This window comes from Plectropomus leopardus, chromosome 5 (genome assembly GCF_026936395.1).
Source record: "Plectropomus leopardus strain MGB_pleo_1.0 chromosome 5, ASM2693639v1, whole genome shotgun sequence".
NCBI lineage: Eukaryota > Metazoa > Chordata > Actinopteri > Perciformes > Serranidae > Plectropomus > Plectropomus leopardus.
This window is the reverse complement of record NC_142180.1, coordinates 30,324,139-30,346,775: the sequence shown is the minus strand read 5'-3', so window position 1 is coordinate 30,346,775 and position 22,637 is coordinate 30,324,139. Positions and strand designations below refer to the sequence as shown.

The 22,637-nt window shown below is 39.8% G+C and overlaps 2 protein-coding genes across 4 annotated transcripts; one reads left to right on the top strand and one right to left on the bottom strand.

Annotated features, from left to right (window-relative positions):
* Positions 1-4,127: 4,127 nt before the first annotated feature.
* Positions 4,128-8,307, bottom strand: mmachc (metabolism of cobalamin associated C). Its single transcript, XM_042484018.2, has 5 exons — positions 8,150-8,307; positions 6,883-7,080; positions 5,938-6,090; positions 5,637-5,813; positions 4,128-4,858 (listed from the first exon to the last, which is right to left on the bottom strand). Exons 1-5 carry the CDS (start codon positions 8,237-8,239, stop codon positions 4,676-4,678), a joined length of 801 nt encoding a protein of 266 aa, XP_042339952.2. The 5' UTR covers positions 8,240-8,307; the 3' UTR covers positions 4,128-4,675.
* Positions 8,308-8,457: 150 nt separating this feature from the next.
* LOC121941426 (uncharacterized) lies at positions 8,458-22,513 on the top strand. 3 transcript variants are annotated; one of them, XM_042484231.2, is made up of 13 exons: positions 8,458-8,531; positions 9,764-9,836; positions 11,064-11,106; positions 11,304-11,464; positions 11,584-11,665; positions 13,721-13,904; positions 14,072-14,145; positions 14,274-14,350; positions 14,449-14,549; positions 15,521-15,609; positions 15,706-15,846; positions 19,221-19,319; positions 19,603-22,513. In XM_042484231.2, exons 2-13 carry the CDS (start codon positions 9,771-9,773, stop codon positions 19,674-19,676), a joined length of 1,191 nt encoding a protein of 396 aa, XP_042340165.1. In that variant the 5' UTR covers positions 8,458-8,531; positions 9,764-9,770; the 3' UTR covers positions 19,677-22,513. The 3 variants fall into 3 exon arrangements, with proteins under 3 accessions (XP_042340165.1, XP_087934055.1, XP_087934054.1); XM_088077928.1 differs by lacking the exon at positions 8,458-8,531 and adding an exon at positions 8,539-8,950; XM_088077929.1 differs by having other exon boundaries at positions 19,221-22,513.
* Positions 22,514-22,637: the final 124 nt, after the last annotated feature.

The window sequence follows — 22,637 nt, the reverse complement described above, 5'->3', positions numbered from 1 at the left end:
ATACCAGTGAGTAGGATTACTTACACATGTGGACATCTCTTTGGCTGGGGGGTCGCTCACAGCATTTTCCACTACATGAATGCTCTGTCATCGCCTGCTGCACATTAGCTGCTAATCGTTGGATTGGGCGTCTTCTGTTTGCGTGTGGCTTCATGTCTTTATGTCTGTCAGACTGAATGAACAGTGTGTGATGTCATGTTCAATGCATGATTGTGCCCGTGGGGAAAAAAAGGGGGAGGATGGGAAATACTGAGCACTATGATGAAGAATGTCATGCTTATCACATTTTGTCATATTCTAATACATTTGATGCTTTTTCTAACAGGTGCTGATTGTTCGTGCATGTGCAGAAAGGAGAGATTTCAAGTTTAATCGCCTGGTTGAGTCTGATAATGAGATAATCGGACAGTCCTCCGCCCCACTGTCCTTGGCTGACCACTCACACTCCCATCCATTGGCCTCCCCATTGGCCTCCGCAACCAGAGCCAACAACCGATTGGCTGCGGGGGGAATTCTAAAGCAGAGAGGACTAGTTAATTATGCTAATCCACGAAACTGATAAGGAGAGGGTTTTAAAAATTTAAAACCTCTTGAAACACATGCATACGCTCAGGCAGTGTGCTTTAGAGAGAGACAGGCTCTGTGAGAAAATATGAAAGGAAGTTCAGGAAATCGAGAGTCGTAATTAAGCTCTTCCCTTTTTCTCATAGATCTCCATCTCTGCATAAAGTCTCCATTTTCCCCTCGTTTCTAAACAGCAATGTTAAATTCAAAAATTTGACTACATTCTCTGGATGCTGGAGTTTTCCTCCCCCCCGCTCAGCGCTCAGTTCCTCCTCTGTTGCTGGTGTGCTGCTGGCCTTTCCCCTCTCTTCTTGTTAACTGATGTCTGTGGGCGGATAACGCTGCTTCACTGATCCACAACTCATAACACACCACTCATCTTTTCTTTTTTTTCCTCCTTTTCTTTCTCATCTCTGCTCAAAACCATCTCTGCGCCCGATAATTCTTGCTGTGCACAAACACGTCATCACTGCCTTTTTGGATTTTGGTTTCCACTGAGCAGCACCCAGTAGACTTTTAACGTTGCTTCTCCTAAAAGACAGATTCTGAACTCATTTTCTTTTACGATCAGCGACCATGAGCCAGCTTTTATTGGGTTCACAAGCCTTTGCTGTGGGACCAGTTAAGTTCCAGTGAGTAGGGCTTAAGGGGATAAATTGGCAGAAATTAAATAGAATACTTTCTTCAGTGCATAATTACTTAAAAATAAGAATTGCTGTGATTTCCTGTGCCTTAGAATGAGCTGTGTATGTGTACATATGGAGCGGGTCCTCCTCTACAGAGAACGCCATGTTGCCATGTTTCTACAGTAGCCTAGAATGGTCAAACCAAACACCCCAGAGAGGACCATTTGCATTTTCACGTCTCACAAGCCAACCGAATCTAAGATGCTAAACAGTGTCAGAGATACACTGATTTGTAACGTGAAACTACTTTATTTAGTAGTTTAAGTGGTTTTAATCACCTGGTTCAGGTGATTTACCGTAGACGCCACCTAATCTCCCTAAATTATGCACACTTTACCTTCATCTGTTCAAAGCAGTCTTTTGAAAAACTACAAAATGTGGCAGAATTCAGAAAATCTTATTGTTTGGAAACACAAAGAGACCAACATATCTGAATTTTAACAGCCACTGAATACTTAGGTATTGAAATTTAAACAACACAGAATTCATAGCTTTGAAATATTTTTCTTTTAAAATTCAGAAGAAATAAATTCAAATACATGGTTTTCAGTGTTTTAAATTACATTATGTTTTAAGTGGAATTTTAAGTATTGAGTTGCTGTTTAAATTCAAGCACTTATGTTTCTTATTTGCTTCCACAGTATGTACCTGTTTTTGTGCATTGCTTTGGGACTCTTGAGGAAACAGTTGTAGTTTTCTTTAAAAAACTGTAGCAGTGTAATGCAGGTAACCCTGTGTGTCTCACTACAGTCAAAGTGCAAGTCTGCCTCTGCAGAAACCAGGAGAGCTCAGCAGTGCAGCTCTGCCTGCCAGAATTCACGTTGCACTGTGGAGACAGTCAAGGATACTACTGAGGATACTACAACAGAGGGGAAAGCGGGATCGTCAGGAGCATCCGCCTCCTAACTCCCCATGTCTTACTGTGTCTTCCTCTGACATGCAGCCTAAATGTTCCACCTCTACATATCAGTGTACTCCAGGTACAGCTGCTGAGGACAAAGCTTGCAGCCTTCTCACCCACAACAGCAGAGACCTGCAAACCCTGAGAACTAACAGAGAGTTGGCTTCTCACTCTGTCAGAAGAAAATTATCCCTCCAGCTTCCCAGAGGCATCAAAGCGGAGAGAAAAAAGGATGCAAAGAGAGACAGCAAGGAAAAAGAAACCCAAAGTTTTTTGTTCTTGCTTAGTTCTTGTTGTCTAGTTTGTGCCAAATATATTTCCTGTGGTAAACAGCTCCTGGAAAATGGTGCCTCGATGCATCTTTTATTTAGATTATTCTGCTTTTTGGACTGCTAAAAATTTATCATTTTATAGGTATTTGGGCATCCCGAGAAGTGATGAGAGTTAACTGCAGAGTTAACTGACTTCAAGGCGTATACGTTTAAAGAGAGATACAGAGAGAAAAGGGGGAGAAAGAGGGGTGGGAGAGAGCAACAGAGGAGGGGGATAGAGGGAGAGATCGAGTATCTGAGGGAGTATAATTAACTCCATGGTCTGCCTCTCTGCAGGCCTGCGGCATAGTGCTCTAAAATGCTGATTCAGTACACAGATAGACAGAGTAGCAAGGGGAGGGAGAAAGGGGGGAGGAGGGGGATGCAGTAAGAGAGAGAGAGAGAGAGAGAGAGAGAGAGAGAGAGACTGTCTGAATGAGGAGAAAATGTGAAATGAAGCAATAGATTGCTCAGTGGGACAAAAAGTCCCCAAATGATGAAAGCAAAGAGTAAACGGCGCAGGCAGGAGCTAGAGGAAAGCTGCTTAAATTAAAGTAATACATGCAAGAGCCGTTATATAAGATCCACTTGACAGTTACAGTGTGCAGATACAGCGAGGAGGTACACGTTATACTGTGAAGCAGGTTATCTGCAGTCAGTGTTTGACTTTATTGAGCGCTGCCTGAACATCTGCAGAAGCTTTTAAGACAGCAGTGCCAAACCTCACTCTGCGTTATCAAGAGGAGAACAGCGACATCTAGAGGCGCAATACGAGAGTTGCACAGCACTGAATTTCTACTGCAGAACTGCTGAAAGATGCAGTTAATTTGTTCCTGCATGTTTTTACAGGGCGGTAGAGGAGCATACAAAACCCCTCACTAGTTCATAGAGCTTCTCTTTTTGAAGCCGTCTTTTCAATTACTTTCCAGGCCTAATTCCTTCTAATTCAAGGATTTAACAGCAATCAAAAATGCACACATGTGAAGGTGGCATTTTCTCAACGCAGGTGGTGTGTGAAATAATGATGCAGCTGCAATACACACATGCATGACAGTGGAGCACAGCCTATAAACTTAAAGTAAAAAAGTAGCAAAAGAACTTCGATTTCTATAACTGTAAAAGATATAAATAAAGCACTTTCTATAATCTATGTCTGTTTATGTCTATTTTCAAAAACTTTTAAGGCCTTGATCCCCCCTTGATCTATCTATCTGTCTATCATAGATAAACAAGATAAACAAGAGTGTGCCGTGGGTCACTGTGCTAACAGAGGGGTTAGTCACAGTTGAAAGTCGTCAGTCTGTCACCAGGTTGGGGGGCGACAGAGGCATCTATAATGCATCAAGTGTGAGTGTCAGGTAAACTTGAGACAAGGACGAAACAATGGAGCCAATAAATACTGGAGAGAGATGAGATGGATGGATAACACAAATACTTTTGATTCACAGGATGCCAAATTAAACATGCCACTATTATTTTTGAGCTATAATACACAGATATCTAATGCATCATGAGTAGGTTTTTGTTTTTTTAGTTATAATATGGATGAAATATTAATACATTGCTTAAAACTGTAATTTGCTAAAATGATAAATGCAATTAAACTAATTGGATTAAAAGACTGTTATGTAATATTTGTTAAAATCAGATCCATGGAGTCATATATTTTTTAAAATCTATTTATTTATTTTATTTATTTTTTTATGGCCTCACTATTGAATAATTTTTTTTAAAAAGTGAGAATGTTTGTTCTCTTTGCTGATACAGATGCCAAATTAAAGGCAGGCCAGTGATACAAAGTCTCTTGTGTTGATATTGTGTCAGTTATTCAATGTGCAAAGAAAAAAATAATCACTGTTGCTACTTAAACATCTGTAATTTGTGTGTTACAATATGACACAAGGAACAAGGTGCATTCTTTAAAACAATTTGTTAAACACATTCACAAAGTTTGCAGCGGAAGCACTGACGTTTAAAGCCGCACACACACACGCGCATTTGAGTCTGTTCATGTTTCCACGGTGACACCATGACGTGCTACCTGCACTCAGCAGTGTGAACATCTGTAGTGTAAATATATGATGAAACACATCATACAGAGGCCATAAAGTGGTAAAAGTTCAAGTCCCTGAGAAGAATCCCTTATTCTTCAAAAGCTTCCACACAAGCTTAACAGGAGGTTTGTGTTTCCTCCCTGCAGCTCCACGTCTCTGTCAGCCGTGTCCCGTCTCCTCGCTCTGTGAGTCCGAGGTCTCAGCAGGTCGCTCGCTCTCACTCGGCAGGAAGCCCCAAGTCTTCAGCAGAGCAAACCGCTGAGCGGGAGGAGTGGAAAAGTAGTCCTTCTGCTTTTGAGAGTAGATCTGAACTGGATGGATGATGTCTCTGTAGCTCCAATCCTGAGGACGCAAAATTCATCTTCTTATGTTCAGTTTGTTTAATTTTATTTACTCTTTTTTTTTAAAGAAAGAAAACATCATTTACAAAGGAATGTGAAGAAAAATTGCCAAAAAACCTCCAGGGATTGAAGATGGCATTCTTCGGTCATCATATTACAGGAAATAATTGCAGTATATGGTAAATTATTTGCATGTATCTGTCAATATTTTTTACCATAATAAATATAATTTATCATACATTCAATTACATAATTAAACTTTAGGAAAATGTATTTGCAATCACAAGCAATCCATTTTTCCCCACAAAATCCAGGCTAAATTGTACTTTAAACAATAGATTTAAGGAGAGGTGAGAAAGAAAAAATACTTACTATATAAATAAATTAAATTAAAGCAAGACTTTTATACAGGGTCTCAATGTCAAAAAAGACGAATGACATCATGAAAAATTTGATATTCAACTCATATATTTTTTTATTTTAATTTTTTTTTTGGTAAAATAACTTTTCTTTTACTTGTGCTTTCAAAACCAAAATGAATTTATATACAGCATCATGGAAATCAACTGTATAATGTTATATAATAGTATATTATTCTCATATCAGCACAGACAGAGTGAACCGAAAACTCAGGAGGGACCCACGGGACAACAAAACCTCCACAGACGGGGGTCTCTCATCTGAAGGTCATCTGTCTGAAGGTCTTTGACATGAAACAGTTTGGTCCACTGACTGTGTGTGTCACAGGTGTTATGTCTCACAGTGCAGAGGTCCTGTACCTGCCAGTTAAAGTTGAAAGCCTCCAGCAGCCGAATCCTGTCCTCTCTGGACGGCACGCAGTCCAGAGGATCAGGCTGCACCATCTCAGAGCCCACCGTCACATCACCGAACACCAGCAGGGCTCTGATGGCAAACCAGCCCCCGAACCTGGGATGCACACACACTCCGAACATCTTCTGCAGGTAACGGAGGGAGATGCACAAAACAGAAGCAGGAATGAAAACACAAAATATCGACCACAGGTATTGGGGTTTAAAGAAACAGCAACTATTTAGAGTCACTATAAATGAATAGTGTTACCTTTTCAGCCCAAGGTTGGTCTCTGACATCAGACTGTCGGTAGTAAAAAGCTGCTCCGGACACGTGAGCTGCAGTCTGCGCCAAAAATTTTGGCCTCCTGCTGGGCAGCAGCTCGTAGTCGTACCTCACATCCACCTGCTGTCCTGGGAAACACTGCAGGGCACAGAGAGGAAACAAGCTTATTTAGGCGCCACAATCATGAAAATAGTCACAGTTGCAATCTTGTCCCTAACTGGCGTTATGCAACATGGTCAAAATAAGCAACATTTTAACCTGACGAAGATCCAAGCAGAACTGAGACACTGTATCAATTGAACTTTTCTCACATGTGTAACTTCTTACCACCAGAGATTTTGCCATATAATTTTAGGAACCCATATGGGGCCCTGAGAAAAAAATAATCTAATGGCTTCCTGTTGCTGTGAACTCAGTCAGCGCTTTAAACCCACTGAGTTAAGACTACACATGACAATATTTTTCACAGGGACCAATGGCCTTTATGTCCAGTTGTTGTTAGCAGTAAAAAAATCTAAAGAAAATGTCATACTGTGCAGCACTCAAGGACAATATTTATATCATATTTGGAAAACAAATTTGCAACTACATTATAAATGACATCCTTTGAACCTGGAGCATGTTGCCCTCTTTTTTCTTCAGATGGTAATTCAGTCTTTTGTGGTGTCTGTCTCTTTAAAGCATCTGTTATACTGGGCTTGCAGGATTTTTAAATCAGTGTACACCCATTTCTTGTTCCCTTGATGTCATTTTAAGCAACTTTTCCCTTTACCCTCCAGAAAAGTTACTTTATAAAAACATACGATTAGATATTCAGTAACAGAAGACTTTATTCAGATTCGACCACCCATATCCACAACCGATCATACAAACGTGTTTTTGTCTGTCTGCTGCTTTTTTCAGGTTTGGGTATGCACTCACACCGCTCACCTGGGAGACAGCAGAGGAGACGCACTGTTTGACACACTGGTCTATGGGATCAGACAGCGTCTGGCAGCCCCTCTCCTTCATGAAGGGCAGGAAGGCTTGTTCAAACATTGCAGGAGTGCTGAGCACCACCACCGCCAGGGTGTCATCAGGGTACGCCAAACGCAGGGAGGGAGACAGCACGGAGTTATACCAACCAACCTGTGGACATGAAGAGGCACACAGGTAAAAACAAACAGTATTTTCACCACAGGTGATACATTTCTCACTCGTTACAGTTTATATAAAAAGCTGGGGTGGTCCTCCTTAACAAACACAAGGAAGCAGCACTGTGTATTTTTAATTTAAAGGGATCTACTACAAAAACTGCCTTGATAAGATCAACAGTGAGGTTTCACTTCAGGAAATATGTTATGAAATAGTTGAAAAATCCTATTTTGGTGTAAACAACACCCTGTGGTAACTTTGTGTCCATGGGAAAAGTATTGTGTTTATGATAGTCTCAAAGACCTGAGCGCCAAGTGGGAGAGGGTGACACTGTTTTTATGCTTTTATTGTCATGTATTTATTTATTTTTTTGTAAAGCACTTTGTATATTTATTGTATGAAAGGTGCTCTACAAAAAAGTAATTGTTATTAGTTACCACTGCTCTCTGGTTATATTTAAACATAGTACCTTCAGTGTCAAGTTACTGGACTATGTAACATTAGCTGTACTTTATACTGAATGTGGAAAAAGTGGGTTCAAGTAATATACAGCATACAGGTGGAATGAGCTCCCAGAAATATGAAGTTACACTGTCATAATCTGGATTTATTTAGAGGCTGTAATTATGTATTAGTAATCACACCAGAAAATAAATTCTTAATTTTCTTCTTTAATTAATTAAAAAAAATCGAACATAACTGTTGGTCTGTCTACACTTAAGCTGTAGGCTATATGTTTTGTTTTGTTTTTTAAATTGTACACGTCTCTTTTAAAAAAGAGAGGATTTAACGAAACTATACCTGCATAAATATAATATTTAAAAAAAACATTCAAAGTAATTTAAATAAAAAATATATTCGGCTGTAACAATAAATAAATAAATAAAATAAGTTCACTGCCATAATAAACGTTATATTTTACAGTCTTTTACAAACTCCCCAGTCCTTGCTAGCAGGTTAACAGCTGGATGTATTAATGTATATTAACTGATTCATTTTTCACACTTTTAAGCCTTTCGTGCTGTCAATGCTCCACATTAGAAAGAAATTAGTGCCACGATACCTTCAGAGGGTAAACTTCAAATCCAACTTTTGATAAATTATCCTCTAACAGTCGTATAACACCTTCCACATTGGTATTGGAAGCCGCCATGATTGCGGATGTCAACACAAGGCTTTGAATTGTGGGATATGGTGTTCTTTGGCTAATCAATGAAATAAATTGAGTTCGGTTCTTGCCTTTTTTTGCAAAGATTTCTTCTGGAACAAATAATAACTACAATACAATATATGATACAATACAAGCCCAGAGAAATTATACCGTGGCATTTAGCGTAGTCTGTGCTGTTAACTACAATACCCAGAAGCCCTCTGCGGCAACATCATACGTAATCACGTTGCCGTTATGGGCTCCTGGATTTAAAAGTGGAGTCGCAAGGTTTTCTGTGAGTAGCCTGACTAGCAAGCTAACAAAAACGTTTTTGTCGCTCCCCTCAATGATTGTTTATTCCGTTTTCAGGGACAGGCTGCGTGTCTTATTCAAAATAAGACTTCTTTCAGCGTCCAGGAAACGGTTGAAAATTACTTTGTCAACCAAGACAGTAACGTAACGACATGAACGCAGAGAGGAAAAAGTCACCGTTAAAGCTGCTGCTAACTGAAGTTAGCTTCGGTCAATAATAAGACGACATTAGCTATTTAGCGTTTGCTTTGCCTCCTTGGCGTTGTGTTGGCGTGTTTGGTCCGTGTTTTGCTGTGTCTTTGGCAGCCAGCATCTACTCTGCTGAAGTGTCCTTGAGCAGGGAGTCCTTGCATCACTTCTAGTTTAAATCTGATCCTGAAAAGGGGAGAGATATTCCCTGGAGTAAGTAGGCTTATTACATTATCAGCTTGCACATTTTAGCACCACGGCTACATTTACCTGTGTAGCAGCTGGTAAGCGTCACTGAAAACGTGCCAATATCCTCTTAGCCTGCTGTAATTCAACTCTTTGAAACCTAAGCAATTTGGCATGATTTTAAAAAAAAACATTGGATGAAGGCAATGATTAACTTAACGATATATGACCCAAAAATAAATAAATACAAATAAAAAAAAGGGACAAAAATATCTGAAAAATAGGAGAGAAAGAGAAGAGTAATAATCCATAAAAAGGAATGACCTGATTTTTTTTTTTTTTTGCTTTAATTGTACATATGTTATGTATTATATTATATAATTTTAAATATATAATGATAGTACCTATATATATATATGTATATAGTTTTCTGGTCTGGTTTCCCTGATAACCTTTTTAAAAACTAACTACGTTTTACTTATTTAGTGCTTGTTGTATTCTGTTCATGTTTTCGGAAGAAATGAAACCGATCTGCTCAGGTTTTAAATGATTAAATGCTTTCGAAAAGCTCCTGAATAGAACAATATTGATGTCGATCCAGGTTTCAAAGGGTTAATCTCCTACTCCGTTTCAGTGATCTCTGCTGGGTTGTTCCCTCACTGACCAGCCTCAAAACACGTCTAAAGTTACTGTATCACTATCCCACGGTGGTTTTTGATGTTGCAGGTCACTGTCACGCCACACACAACACTGTCTTGCATGATGTTTTTGCACCAGTGATCAAGAATTAACCGATAGATGCTAATGAGTGATTCATGTGTCAACTTGCTGTCTTTGTAGTTCAGACATGAACTGGGACAATCAGCTGAGCTCTATTCTGTCAGTAGCAGATGGCAGCGTTGCAAAGATGAGGGTGAGTAGATCCAAATTGCTTTCCCCTAATATGTTTCGCTGGGTGGAAATGGCAGAAACTAATATTTTAAGTGTGTTGTTTTATGGTACATTAAGACATATTTTGTTTTGCATAAGTGACATGACTGTACAATATAGAAGGGTATTCACTGTGGTCATGTGATCAGTTGTATTTTATTGGAGCTATCTGTAGATGGCAGTAATGCTCCACTGATTTATCTAGCCCACTGGTTCCCAACTGGTCCAGCCAAGGGGTCCAGATTTCTCCTTAGTCATTAGTTTAAAGGTTTACACATTAGATATGGGGTTCCTACAGTCATTAAAAACCTGGAAAAGTAATGGAACTGGTAAAAACCATTGAAAGTTTTGGAAAAATTATGTAAATTTGCTGTAACATTAAGGTACATTTATTTTCTGTAGCTGACAATATAGCATAGCTTTTAATGTGTCAACCTATGATAACGTTTTGGGTGTTTTTGTTTATTTGTTCATCACAAAATTTCCTTAACTTTTTCCCTGCCTTTCACCTCTCCCTTCATGTATGTTCACTAGGCATGTTAAATCCTTTTTAATCACTTTTGGCTTAGGGGAGGGGCATACAACTTTAAATGGCTGTATTTTGCATTCATTTTACTGCCATTTTTTTAAAGAAAACCGGCCTTCCAAACTCGCGGGCCCAGATTAAAAGTTTGGCGATTTTCTTCTTCTTCTTTTAAATATTTCCCCCCCGCCTTCCGTTTTTTTTCTTTGCATGTATGTATATATGAAAATTTTGTCCATGAAAATGTGTGGGAGCCCTGAAGATTATTTACTACAGATTTATTTCACAAAACGCAAACAACACATTGGCGTAGAACACAAAGAAATAGAACATATTGAAAGAATAAACAGAAATAGGACTTTAAAATAAAAGCTCTGTGCCGCAAATTTACTGTACCTCCATAAAAAGGAATGACCTGATTTTTTCTTTTTGCTTTAATTGTACATATGTTATGTATTATATTATATAATTTTAAATATATAATGATAGTAGCTCAAATGAAAGTGTGTTTTTCACAAATTTGACATGATCACAAGTCAGTTGCGGTCCTTTCAGAATGGTCTTGCAACCCGCTTTTGGTCCACGACTCACTAGTTGGGAACCGCTGATCTAGAATAAACATTTGTGCTGATGGTGACAGTTTGGAAATTACCTGTGGTTTTGAAAGTGTCATTTATTTTTCAACAGGAGAGACTGACCTCACCGGGGAAATTTGCTAAAGGAGGACAAGGTTGGTGAACTACTGCTGATTTGTGAATATGACTAAAAGAAGAAATATGTATTTGTGTTTGCTTCTGTGTAATTTCCACCCTTTCAACCTTGACAGGAAACTGCAGATAATGATAGGAGGAACAGTGGTTTAAACTCGTTTGATTTTGGTTTAAGCTTTTTGCAAGAAACCTCCCACACCTGCCTCTTCCTCTCTAGATTTGTTTCCAGTGAAGGAGAGGATTCATGATTCAGATTTAGGCCCTCCTGCTCTTCCTCCTCGAGGCCTCCCTCTCCGACAGTCCTCCGCAGCTCTCAGTCCGACTGTTCAGTGGGCAGACCTCGCTGCTTTCCAGTCACAACTCCAGATACAGAGCCAGGTGTGTGAATATTTGTTTAACCGAGCCAGGTGCGCAATATCAAATAGTTACCACAAAGTAGTCAAATAATATGTGATGTATTTATAGTCTTATCATGATTTTTCCTAATGTTTTTCAAGGCGATTGAGTCTCTCACTCAGAGACTCCAAGACACGGAAAGGGAGAGACAGTCTCAACAATGTCAAATCCAGACACTAGAAGGTAACTTACTGTACAAAAACTGCTTACCTCAGTTTAAAGTGGGTCATGTTATCCCCCCAGAAATAACACCACACCTGTCTCCTGTTATTCTCCACTACAAGAAAGTATCTCTTACCAGTTTCAATGCTGCTTGATGAGGCTACACCCAAACTAAGTTTACAAAAAGTCAAAGTCTCACAAACAAGTGGATTTGAGAATCAAATTTCAGAAAACACAGAATTCTTTACAGTCCTTTCATTGATGCCTTCATGTTGACTTTTTCTCTATATCTTTATCATCAGATTATCCAAATGTGTTCTTCTCACATTTAACTTTATTAAAACACTCTGTCAAAGTTTCTAACAAAATTTAGACAAAGTGAGACCATACTGCCTCGCTACATACCTCCTTCCCTGGCCCTGTTACTTTTTGTGGTGAAGAAAACAAAATTGCCCTCCTTCTGCCTGATGATCTCAGTCCTCGAAAGACTTTAGGAGACCGCATACACAACTGAAAGGAACAGTTCACCCCAAAATTGAAAAATATATATTTCTTCTCTTATCTGTGGTGCTTTTTGTAAGTCTAGATTGTTTTGGTGATATCAGCTGTAGGGATGTCTGCCTTCTCTTTAATATAGAAGAAGTAGATTTTACTCGCCCTGTCATGCTCAAAGCGCCAAAAACATACATTTGGAAAACTCAAGAGCAATATTGCTGTCTAGACATTATGACCCGGTTACTCAAGATAATCCGCACACTTTGTGTGAGCAGTTTCATGTAGAACTATTTTCCTTCTACAAAACTATACCCACCAATCTTATTGACATGCAGAGGGAAGTGCGTATCTTTTCACAGATGTGAGGCTCATGATCATGACAGCACGAGATGTAAACAATAATGGCGTCCTTCTCGGCTGGGCTGCAACAATAGCTAGCTCAGTGGTGCTAGATAGGCTACCAATAGATGCACGCATCCTTCAGTGATACAGTGATACAGTTGTAACTTCTTGCTCTTTATGTTTGATATCTGTTCATCAGTATCTTTTAAAACACTTTGCATCAACTGTGTTGTGGTTAAAATGCTCCATATACTGTATGTAAATAAATGGCTTGAACCAAAAAAAGCCTTCATAAAAAAGGTTGGCAGACTGTCTCAGTCTCTACTTGGCATCATATGTCTTTTGGGTTGGACTGTGCTTTTCATTTGTTGAAATGGTGCAAATGAGTGTTGCATTATGGCTCAAAACAGGAAAAAACAGGCAAAATGCCTCCTGTTTAGATTACAAAAAATACACTTTGATCAATTTCCACTATGATGATGGCATACTATCAGTTTCATTTATCCTATCTCAGGGGAGAAGACATGGAGTGGATCCAGTATCTGGATTCTCACTGCCACATGAGGCGAGAGAATTTACAGGAAAATGTGGTCTAAATTTCCCAGAAAGACACAGAACTTTAAAGTTTTCTGATATGATCTTGTTTATTCAGAGTCCGCAAATTGGATTATGTTATCATAAATATTTCATACAGTTACCACCGAGGTGACGTTTCAAGCTGCATGCTCTTAAATACATATTAAGACAAAAACATATATACAAAACCACTTAACACAATGTGGAGTGAAAAAACATGTGATGTGAAAAAAAGAAAGAAAATTAAATTGCAAAACTGCGTACATCCACTTATAAATAGATAAATATACATATACTATTTTTTCTTGTATTATCTCTTACCTCTTACATTTATTATAATAAGATTTCATATTTTGATTCTTCCTTGATGTACTGTGATTTTGTTCTACCTGATTTGTACCTTCTTTTAAAAAAATGAACAATAATATATTGATATATACAAATGCTGCCTCATCACTGTCCTAAAGTTTAGATCCTGCTAAAGCTCTCTCTCCCCTGCCTTCTCCACTCTCTGCCCACCCCTCTACTGTCTGAAAAAGCAAAGCACACTCATCACGGGAGGATTCATTTATAATGAAAAACATTAATAAATAATTTGGATTTATCCTCGAGGCTGCCAAAGGAGAAAAAAAATCCTCACAGTGACTCTCTATTCTGTTGCAGAGGAGGTTCACAGGCTGCGTGAGGAGCTGAGGGAGAGGGAGAGAGAGATGGCCGAATCGAGGAGGGGACAAAGTCCGGGAGCGGAGAGACGGATGGAGCAGTGGAGGAGAGAGGTTGGACGTGAGCTGAGCAGTCTGCGGGGACACATCACCAGAGCCACGTCGCTAGGCAACCTGGAGGAGAGGTGCATAAGGGGTGGAGCTGGTGGGGCGTAACTGCAGACTAAAGTGATGATAGGCCGAGCTCGAGACTGAAATAAAAATGTTTACACCTTGTTTTTTTACCTGGAAGGTGACATTTCAGATATGACAGAAAAGACAGTTTTATAACAACTTTTCTTTCTTTTTCCAGTTTCAGCTCCAAGCTTCGCCGAGAGGAGCTGGAACACCTGCGGAGAGAGGTGGACCAACTGAAAGCACAACTAAGTGAGTCACACACATACATTATGCCCTTGTATTGATTCTGCATGACTGCTAAACCTAACGCTGGCCTCCAAAGTGAAGGCAAGCACGGTCTTGTTCATGACGTCTGCTCTTTCTTTTTCTCTTGACAGGGAGACAGGGGGAGGACGTGTTCCTTCAGCAGGCAGAGGCCAGAGAGACAAGGAGACAGTATGAGCACAGCTGCAAGGTACACACACATTACATTAAAGCAGGTTGTGTTTGCTTCTGCACGTGCCGTTTGTATTCTCTCAGATCCTTAACCTTTCCTTTGTTTGCTTTGTTCAGACGCTGGAGGGGCTGACAGACAGCTACAGAACTCACAGCACTGATCTGGCAAAGACCGTCTCTCAGTACGCACAAACACAACAAGAGGTCCGCCAGATCAGGTACAGGTGTGAGTGTGTGTGCGTTTCAGGTTTTGGCTCACGTTTCTTTGAATTTACTTTAAGGTTCTTTGCGTATTATTTAGGGGAGTATACAGGCAGAAATTGAATATAAGGGGCACCCAGCAGCTCAGTTGGTAGAGCGGGTGCCCCATGTACAGAGGCTATGTCCTCGCTGCAGCGACCGCGGGTTTGATTCCAGCCTCGGCCCTTTGCGGCATGTCATCCCCTCTCTCTCCCCCTTTCATGCTTAAACTGTCCTATCAAATAAAGACAAAAAGCCCAAAAATAATTTAGGGAAAAAAAATTTACAAAGACAGTGAATATAATAAGTATGTTTTCTTTAGAGTGTCATCATCTAAAAATAAGAATTGTCTTATTTTTATTACCTTTAATGAGCAGTTTATATTTACATAGGGAGCATGTCTTTGTCCATGGAGTCATCATGTTTCTACAGTAGCCCTGAACAGTCAAACTTAACACTGGCTGTAGATAAGTCCATTCGCATTTTTTGCCACCGTAGTTTGCAGCCCCTCCATAATGAGAGTCCCGGAAAACTGATTATTTAAAGAGAAAGAGACCTCTGTGGATAATTCAGCTCCCTTGTAAAAACCTCTTGAATCTCTAAATCTTAAGTTTTCAAAGAAAATATGTGAGCACACTTCAGCAGCTGCCTGGTGACACGCCAAAGCCAGACAAAGTAGAAAAAACACTCATTTGTAAGGGGAACCTGCTTTATTTAGTGTTTTTTTACTGGTTTAAATCACCTGGCCCGTTTGTTTTGGAGAGGAAGAGACCTCTGCAGATATTTCAGCTCCTGGTAAAAACCTTCTGAACAATGAACACTAAATGAATTTTAAATGGGAGATATTTCAGCTAGTTGATTTCTACAATCCTCTCCGCTAGATGCCACTAGATTCCCCTAAATCCATCACACTGTTCCCTTAAGTTGCAATTTAATCTCTTTACAACAGAACAACCGTGTCAGAACTGAAGGAGGAGGTCAGGAGACTTATTCTCCGAGAACATCAGCCAAAACCTTTACTGTCAGCTCACTCATCAGGCAAGTCTCTCTGCTTTTTTACACTCACAATTACACACACACACATACCTTTACAGCATTATAAACTTTTTAATGATGCCTTTTTATTTGATTCAGGGGCATCACCACTCCCACTTCCTGGCAGCCACAGTAGAGGGGTCAAAGCTGAGGACTCTGACTCAGAAGATTTCAGCCCGACCCCGAGCCTGGCTGAGGTCAGCTCAGATGATCTATCATGGCTGGATGACAAAGACCCTGGTGAGGATCAACGCTCTCTGTATAACAAAAAAATAACGCACCCGAGCGTGTTTGTGCACCCACAGGTACTAAAGTACAGCGTGCTGAGTCATCCACACCACGTGTTTCCATCATATCATTTTCATAAGCCTTCTGTCCACCTACATGTGCACTAGCACAAACATGTTCTGACAATTCGGATCACATGCTCAAACCAAGAGGGAATATTAGACAGGGCACCAGATGGACACAGACTGGTGGCAGTTTTAGCAAGATGGCACGTGTAGATTCCCCTCTTTTCCCTCCCCCACACATCTGGCTCAACCTTCACTCTGATTCATCCCAGTAGATCTGACTCAGCACTCATCTGTGTTTGCCATTTCAGCGCATGGGTAGTCGAAGAAATAGTTTGAGATGTTAGGAAATGTTTTCCTCTTGCTGAGAGTCAGATGAGAGGATCGATACCACTCTCATATCTGTGCTGGAGTTCCCTGCCTTGCAATCTCATGGTGACGACGGGTGTCCAGGAAGTCAGTGCTTCTAGCCGGGAAATCATCCTGTGCATGATGCCTGTAAACGTGTGATGTGTTGTCTTTAGATTTAAGTTTTGTGTGAATTAAAAAAAGGAGATAATGTGTTAATTAGTAAGCTTTAGAGGTGCTGATGGGGGGGATTGTCACCCTTACAAGGGGATCTACGCTATTTCTATGGTCTTCTAAGACAGTCCAAAAAATATCATTAAACATGAGCAACTCTCCGAAATCCAAGAACTAAAGTCCAGTTTGTGAAATAATTAAGTATAAAGTCTGGAGCTGCTCAATAGACAGTGATTTGGGAAATATGTTTTGGATGACACTGAGAGCACGCAGGAAAATGTTCAGGGTACATTTTCTGTTTTTTAGGTATAAAAAAAGAAAACTGTTCTAATATTTTAAAATGGACAGTCATTTATCGTGCCATCAAGTATTGTAAGAGCTGCCCCCTTTACATACGCTAATCTAATAGTAGATCCTTATTTAGACCCCTTTTACGATTGCATTACTTAAGCAGCTGATCAATGGTCCAGAATTGGTCACGACTTGTTCTTGTTTTCTGGTGATGGCTTTTGCTAATTCATGGTCCGATCATGAGACTAATTTTGCGAATGTTATTAAATGTGTATCACTATGGATGCTTGGATCACTGTGGGTTCACAAAATCAGGCTCCAATTCATAATAGATGAGCTCCAGGCTTTATGCCCCATGACATCACAAGTTTGAGACTAACTTCTCTGGTCTCTTGATTTAAGAAAGAGCAGCTCATGTTCACAAATATTGATTTGACCATCCCAGGCCATGAAAATATCATTGGAATTTTTAATTTGGTGGTGCTCCCCTTTACGCCGTATTTCAATCAAACAATTTTGTTGTAGTACCCCAAGTACTGGTTCGTAACCCCTAAAGACATGTATCTCAACCCTAGATTAGTTTAGCACTTCGGCAGCAGACAGGATTCTAAAATGTAGGTGGGGTTGCTACCGCAGCGTTATAGCCGCATCACTGCTCCATCCAGCTCTCATATTTCTTCTTCATCAATGATGCAGAGGAGCGTGTGTACTTCACTGATCGTCCACAGAACAGGGTTGCAAACTGACATTTTCAGAGAAAAAAGAACAGGCTGGAATTTTTACAGTCTCTGTCGTAATCAGTGAATATTTAAAGATAACAGGAAAGTGCATTGAGTCCTTGTAGAACAAGAGTGATGATTCTCTTGCCCAATCAAAAGACTGCAGTGTTTCTAGCTCCACCTTTTAATGCAGGATCATTGTGCTAGTTACCTTAACAAAGGAGTGACAAAAAACAGGACATCATCGCACCACACTGTGCCCAACACAGCTTCACAGCCTCATAGTGGTGGCAACACGATAGTAGTGTAGTTCAGTTGTTGCCTAGAATTAGCTTTTTACTTTTGGTAATCACCCATAGGCTTAAAAAAATCCTAAAAGTGGTGTTCATTTGTGGAGATTATCTTAGTGAACAAAATAACTGTGTATCATAAACCAGGGTTTCCTCAGATCCCTAAAAAGTCTTAAAAGGCATTAGATTCATAAATCTATGAATAAGGTCTGAATTGGTATTAAAATGTCCTAAATCAGTCTTTTAAAATCAAATCTTTAAAAATGCAAATACATTGGAAGTAGAATATCAATAATTATTTTAAGATATTGTATTCTGAAATGTCAAAAAGTAAATCACTGACTTTAATGCTAAGCAAAACAGGATAGAAGAACCAACAACACTCACAAACATATATTTACATCCAGTCATATGAAAATTTAACAGGCTTCTTTCAAGGAATGGATATTTAAATGATTACATTTGTCCACTGTTTGTCACATGTTTCAATCTAGAAAGTTGTTTTGGGTTTTTTTTTAAAATACCATTTAACATCTAACTTGTCTAACATCTAAAGTCATGTTTTATGTTAAGGTAAAGATTTGGGCAAAATTGTCCCTAACCCAAAGTTATTGATGTCAGTTTTTTCTCCGGCTTTGGTTATTTTAAAATAGTCTTTAATATGATTCTCAGGGGTATAAAAAAAGTCTTACGAAGTCTTAAATCTAACCATCCGTAAGCTGTAGGAACCCATAAAGGTCACAGAGCTGATTTTCTGCAATGATCCAAAATCCAATGGAAAAATCCCATAGGCTTCTTGATGAGGGAGCCAGGGCGATGCCAACTTCGGTGTCAGCCCACAGAAAAACGTCAGCCCTGGGGCACTCTGTTATCTTCTGGCTGTGTCTTCTTATCTCACTCAGGGCAAGAAAATCAATAACAGTATTTCTTATAATGGCAAGCTATTCCTTTAAATACATCACAAAGGGGCATTCCATAAAAAAGGCTGAGAAAAAGTGTAAAAAGAGACTGGAATGAAATCATTTTTTAAATAAGTGAAAAAAGCAAAGTGAGTAATGTTTAGCATCGCTGTGAGTAATGTTTAGCATCGCTGTGAGTAAGTTTATAGACCCACTGTGCTCCTCTGTGTGCAGAGGAAGCTCTCATTTCCTCTCCAGCAGCCTCTGCTGAGGCCTGTCATTTCTTGGGAAATTTGGTACCTTGTGTATTTGTGTGGGAGCGTGCACACTGCTGCTCACCCCTGAGACTTACAGTAACAGAAGGTTGATGCTCCCGGAAGAGCTTACCATCTCTGCCCTAAATGTTTCCCAGAGTGATTTGGGCCCGTGAAGCCGGGCTAATTTGGCAGTTGTGTCCACACATGCACACACTAACACACTCCCACTGGTTTACAGTTGTTATGGGAAAACATTTGAATTTCTTCCAGCCTAATCCCACAAGAGGCACTCATTCACTCACACACAAAGTAAAGTTCCTTCTCTGCTTTTTACCTCCTCCAGCTTTTCATCAGAAACCGCGAGTGCGTCTGAGCGTTCAGTCGAGAAGAAGCAACTTTTCTGGTCCGGGATCAGATCTGGAAGACGACGACGATGATGATGGTAATGATGATCTTCTTGATGAAGATGTGAACCCAGATTTAGGATCTGACCTGAGTCTTAATGACCTCTGACCTTTTTACAAGGTGATAGTTCTTGAATTTGAGGATTCAGCAACATGAAGATGTTTGTTCCACCTTGTCTAGTACACTACCTAAAATGTATGATCACTTTTCTCACATCAGTACAGTTTAGAGTTGCACTCCTCTTCTTAAAACCAAAACTTTTAAAATAGAAAAAGGATAACACAAACAGCCATATGGTGTATTTCCTCTGTGCTCTCAAGGGAATGGAAATGGAGAGGAAACAAAGGATGGCGAGCAGCAGACTTGGCAAGGCAACAGATGCACATGCATATAACAACAAGTAATTAAGTCATTCTATTTGGTGTTGCTTAACATGCCAGCTTAGATATTTGCGATGCAAAGTTCATATGACTGGAGAAACTTTAAGAGAGGGGATTTCTCAAATGGTATTTTATACACTTATTTGTGAGAAAATCCACAGTGTCCTCAAGACAAATCACACAGTGTCAGTCTAACAAGTCAATCCCTCCTTTTTATTTTCAAATTAATTCTCAATTGCTTGTCTAATTATGCTTTAAACTGTTGGGTTTTATGTGACACACCCAGACTCCTGACACCACACTGTCGAAACAAACCACCAAAAGATTCAGCATTGTTTGCCTTCAGTTTAGTTAGTGATATCTGCTGGAGGCTGAGGACTGTGATAGCTGCAAATCCTCTTTAAATAATCCGCAGTAACTGTCTCCACATGCACAGACTGGTTGGATACTGGGAACAAACCGAGGAGACAGGCAGCTGTTTAAGCAAGATCCTTTGTGAGAGCTTCTCTATCAGAAACTGTTTTCATGATGCTGGATAGCTTTGTGCCTGCACTGTAGCATTTTTGTAAGCAGCTTTATTTCTCACTGTGAGCTTCACTGGTTGAACTTTAGCCTCGAAATTTTGAAATCAGACCTTTTTATTTTTGCCACGCCCTCTGCACCCATGTTTCGAGTCACTGATGCTAAATTATGGGTCCTACCAGGGTGAAGGACAGCGGCACTGTGATTGGCCTGTTAAACCACAAGGTTTGGTTTCAGGCAGAAGAGTTAAAAATAGTCATGTGTAGGGTTGTTATGATTAAAGATGGTTGTGGTTAGGTGAAGTTTTGGTGCAGTTTAATTTTTGCCCATTGCTACTGTGGGATTCATAAGAACAGAACTGATCACTGCTTTTGATTTACAAAAGAAAAGCCCATAATATCTTTTGCCTTAAAGGGAAGTTTACCCCAAAAGCAAGAATTTTTTTTCCTCTTTCCTGTAGTGCTGTTTATCAGTCTAGATTGTTTGTTTTTGAGTTGCTGAGTGTTGAAGTTATCGGTCGTATATCGTCTCCAAAATAATGGCACTAGATGGCACTCAGCTTGCAGTGCTTGAAAAACTAAACACGTCTTTTTCGAGCAATCATGATCGATCCAGTTACTCAAAGTAATCCACAGACCTTGTTGTGAGCAGTTTTATGAACTATACCCACCAACAGCATCACTGCTCACCAAGCACCGCAGAACCGATACTTTGGTGCCAATTCAATGCCAAAATCCTGAAAATGTGGCGGTGCTGTTTAATGCTAAAGGAAGGACACCAAACAGGTGACGGTGCAGAGACAGTTCCAACTCGAATTACTGAAAGCAGAAGCACTTATTTCTGGTATATTGTGTTAATTCTTTCCAATGAAAGTGCTGCATCTTAACATAATGCTACAAATGCTAGCAGTGTGAGGAGGCGCTGAACGTCGATTCTGCACTGAGCGCTGCACGTTTTTCTTTCCGATCGCCAAGAGTTGAAAAATGTTCAACTTTAAGTAAAACGCTGCACTAGTTGCATTGGAGCAGGAGTGGGACAAATACCCTCCCACAAAGACCAACAGTCATACAGAAATATGTTGTGCTCTCTCTCTCGCTCTCTCTCTCCACCCACAAAATGTCATGAACCCACATAGACCAGTACTTTGCATTTGTGTCAAATTCTCTGGGATTAATGATAACATTTATTTGGAAAGGAGTGTATGTTTGAACACATGGGATTTATTGTGTTGTTTTTTAACGTAGCATCAAATTGTGTATCGATATTTGTGGAATCTCATTGGTAGTCGTATCAAGTACTAAATCTTTGGTAGGCTGACGTGCCTAACTCCCAACAAAACAATCTAACTGATAAATAGTGCTAAAGAGGAGGAAAAAAATATGTATTTTTAATTTTGGGGTGAACTGTTCCCTTAAGTTGGTCACTTTTATTTGCAATATAACAAACAAAGGTAAGTTGTACTTTCATGAAATTGCACTTTGACAAGCTTTGATCACTTGATGTACAGTAATATATCACGTATCAAGATTTACAATAAGTTTTAAAGTTCTGCTGATCATGTATTATGTAAGCTACACTCTTCAGTGGGACAGAGTAATGGATATTTAATGGGCTTCTCTCCCTGACATAATGCACTCTTCAGTCAAGGAGAAATCTGATGAGGGATGAGGTTTTTTTTTTTTATTCCTGGTAATGCAGCTGAAGTGAAGATAAAGAGCATCAAAAATCTATAACAAGGCACCACATTGTCTTCATACTAGCTCAGTTATGACAGTAAAGAGTCCCTTTATGCTGTCATGTCTGACATGAGTCACGCTGCGCTGTGCTTAGTGTGAAGCTGTTAAATATTTCAGCATCCAGACACCCCCCATCGAGGACCCCAGACTTCAGTGCAGAGCCATGGGGGAGCTGATGGGTAGTTTAGGTGTTTGTTGGGGTTGGATACGGAGGCTTAGGTGGTGAAAGTGACTAAAGACATTATCCAGTTTATCAAACAAGACAGATTGTCTCACCAGTCAATTGTAACCAATAAACGACCTTGTAGAAAACAGTAAATGGTACAAAGCAGTACACAGCAGTATTTAAAAACACACGCTCTCTTTGTAAGCTGTAATTATTGTGGTTGAAGAGACATTTAATGAAGAAGAGGCTCATTTATTTGCTATTGTGGCCGGATAACGGCTGATGAATCAGACCTTTCTACTGCAGTTTTATTGCATTTGCCAAGTATTGTGCAGTGGCGCTGCAGTAACGAAGTGGACTGATTCATTCGCTGAAGGCCTATAAGGAAAATGTTTTGTCTCCAACAATAAAAGTCTGTGTAAAAGTCTGTTGAAGACGAGTGTGACTTTCTGTGGTTGCCTCTATACATCAGTGTTGTGGTCGGGCTTTAGTTTGATGGCGCTGCGGTCCGAGAGCATTTTATAACAAACTCTGTTAATAATTGAGATCTG

What these genes read in the sequence shown, in the direction of transcription:
- mmachc (XM_042484018.2), bottom strand. Translation starts at nt 8,239, where the DNA reads ATGGCGGCTTCCAATACCAATGTGGAAGGTGTTATACGACTGTTAGAG. An exon ending in ACCAACCTTGGGCTGAAAAG is followed by an intron (nt 5,814 to 5,937) that starts GTAACACTATTC and finishes CGTTACCTGCAG; the next exon opens with AAGATGTTCGGAGTGTGTGT. An exon ending in CTTTCAACTTTAACTGGCAG is followed by an intron (nt 4,859 to 5,636) that starts GTACAGGACCTC and finishes TTGCGTCCTCAG; the next exon opens with GATTGGAGCTACAGAGACAT.
- LOC121941426 (XM_042484231.2), top strand. Translation starts at nt 9,771, where the DNA reads ATGAACTGGGACAATCAGCTGAGCTCTATTCTGTCAGTAGCAGATGGC. An exon ending in CAAGAGGTCCGCCAGATCAG is followed by an intron (nt 14,550 to 15,520) that starts GTACAGGTGTGA and finishes TCTTTACAACAG; the next exon opens with AACAACCGTGTCAGAACTGA. An exon ending in AGACGACGACGATGATGATG is followed by an intron (nt 19,320 to 19,602) that starts GTAATGATGATC and finishes TGTGCTCTCAAG; the next exon opens with GGAATGGAAATGGAGAGGAA.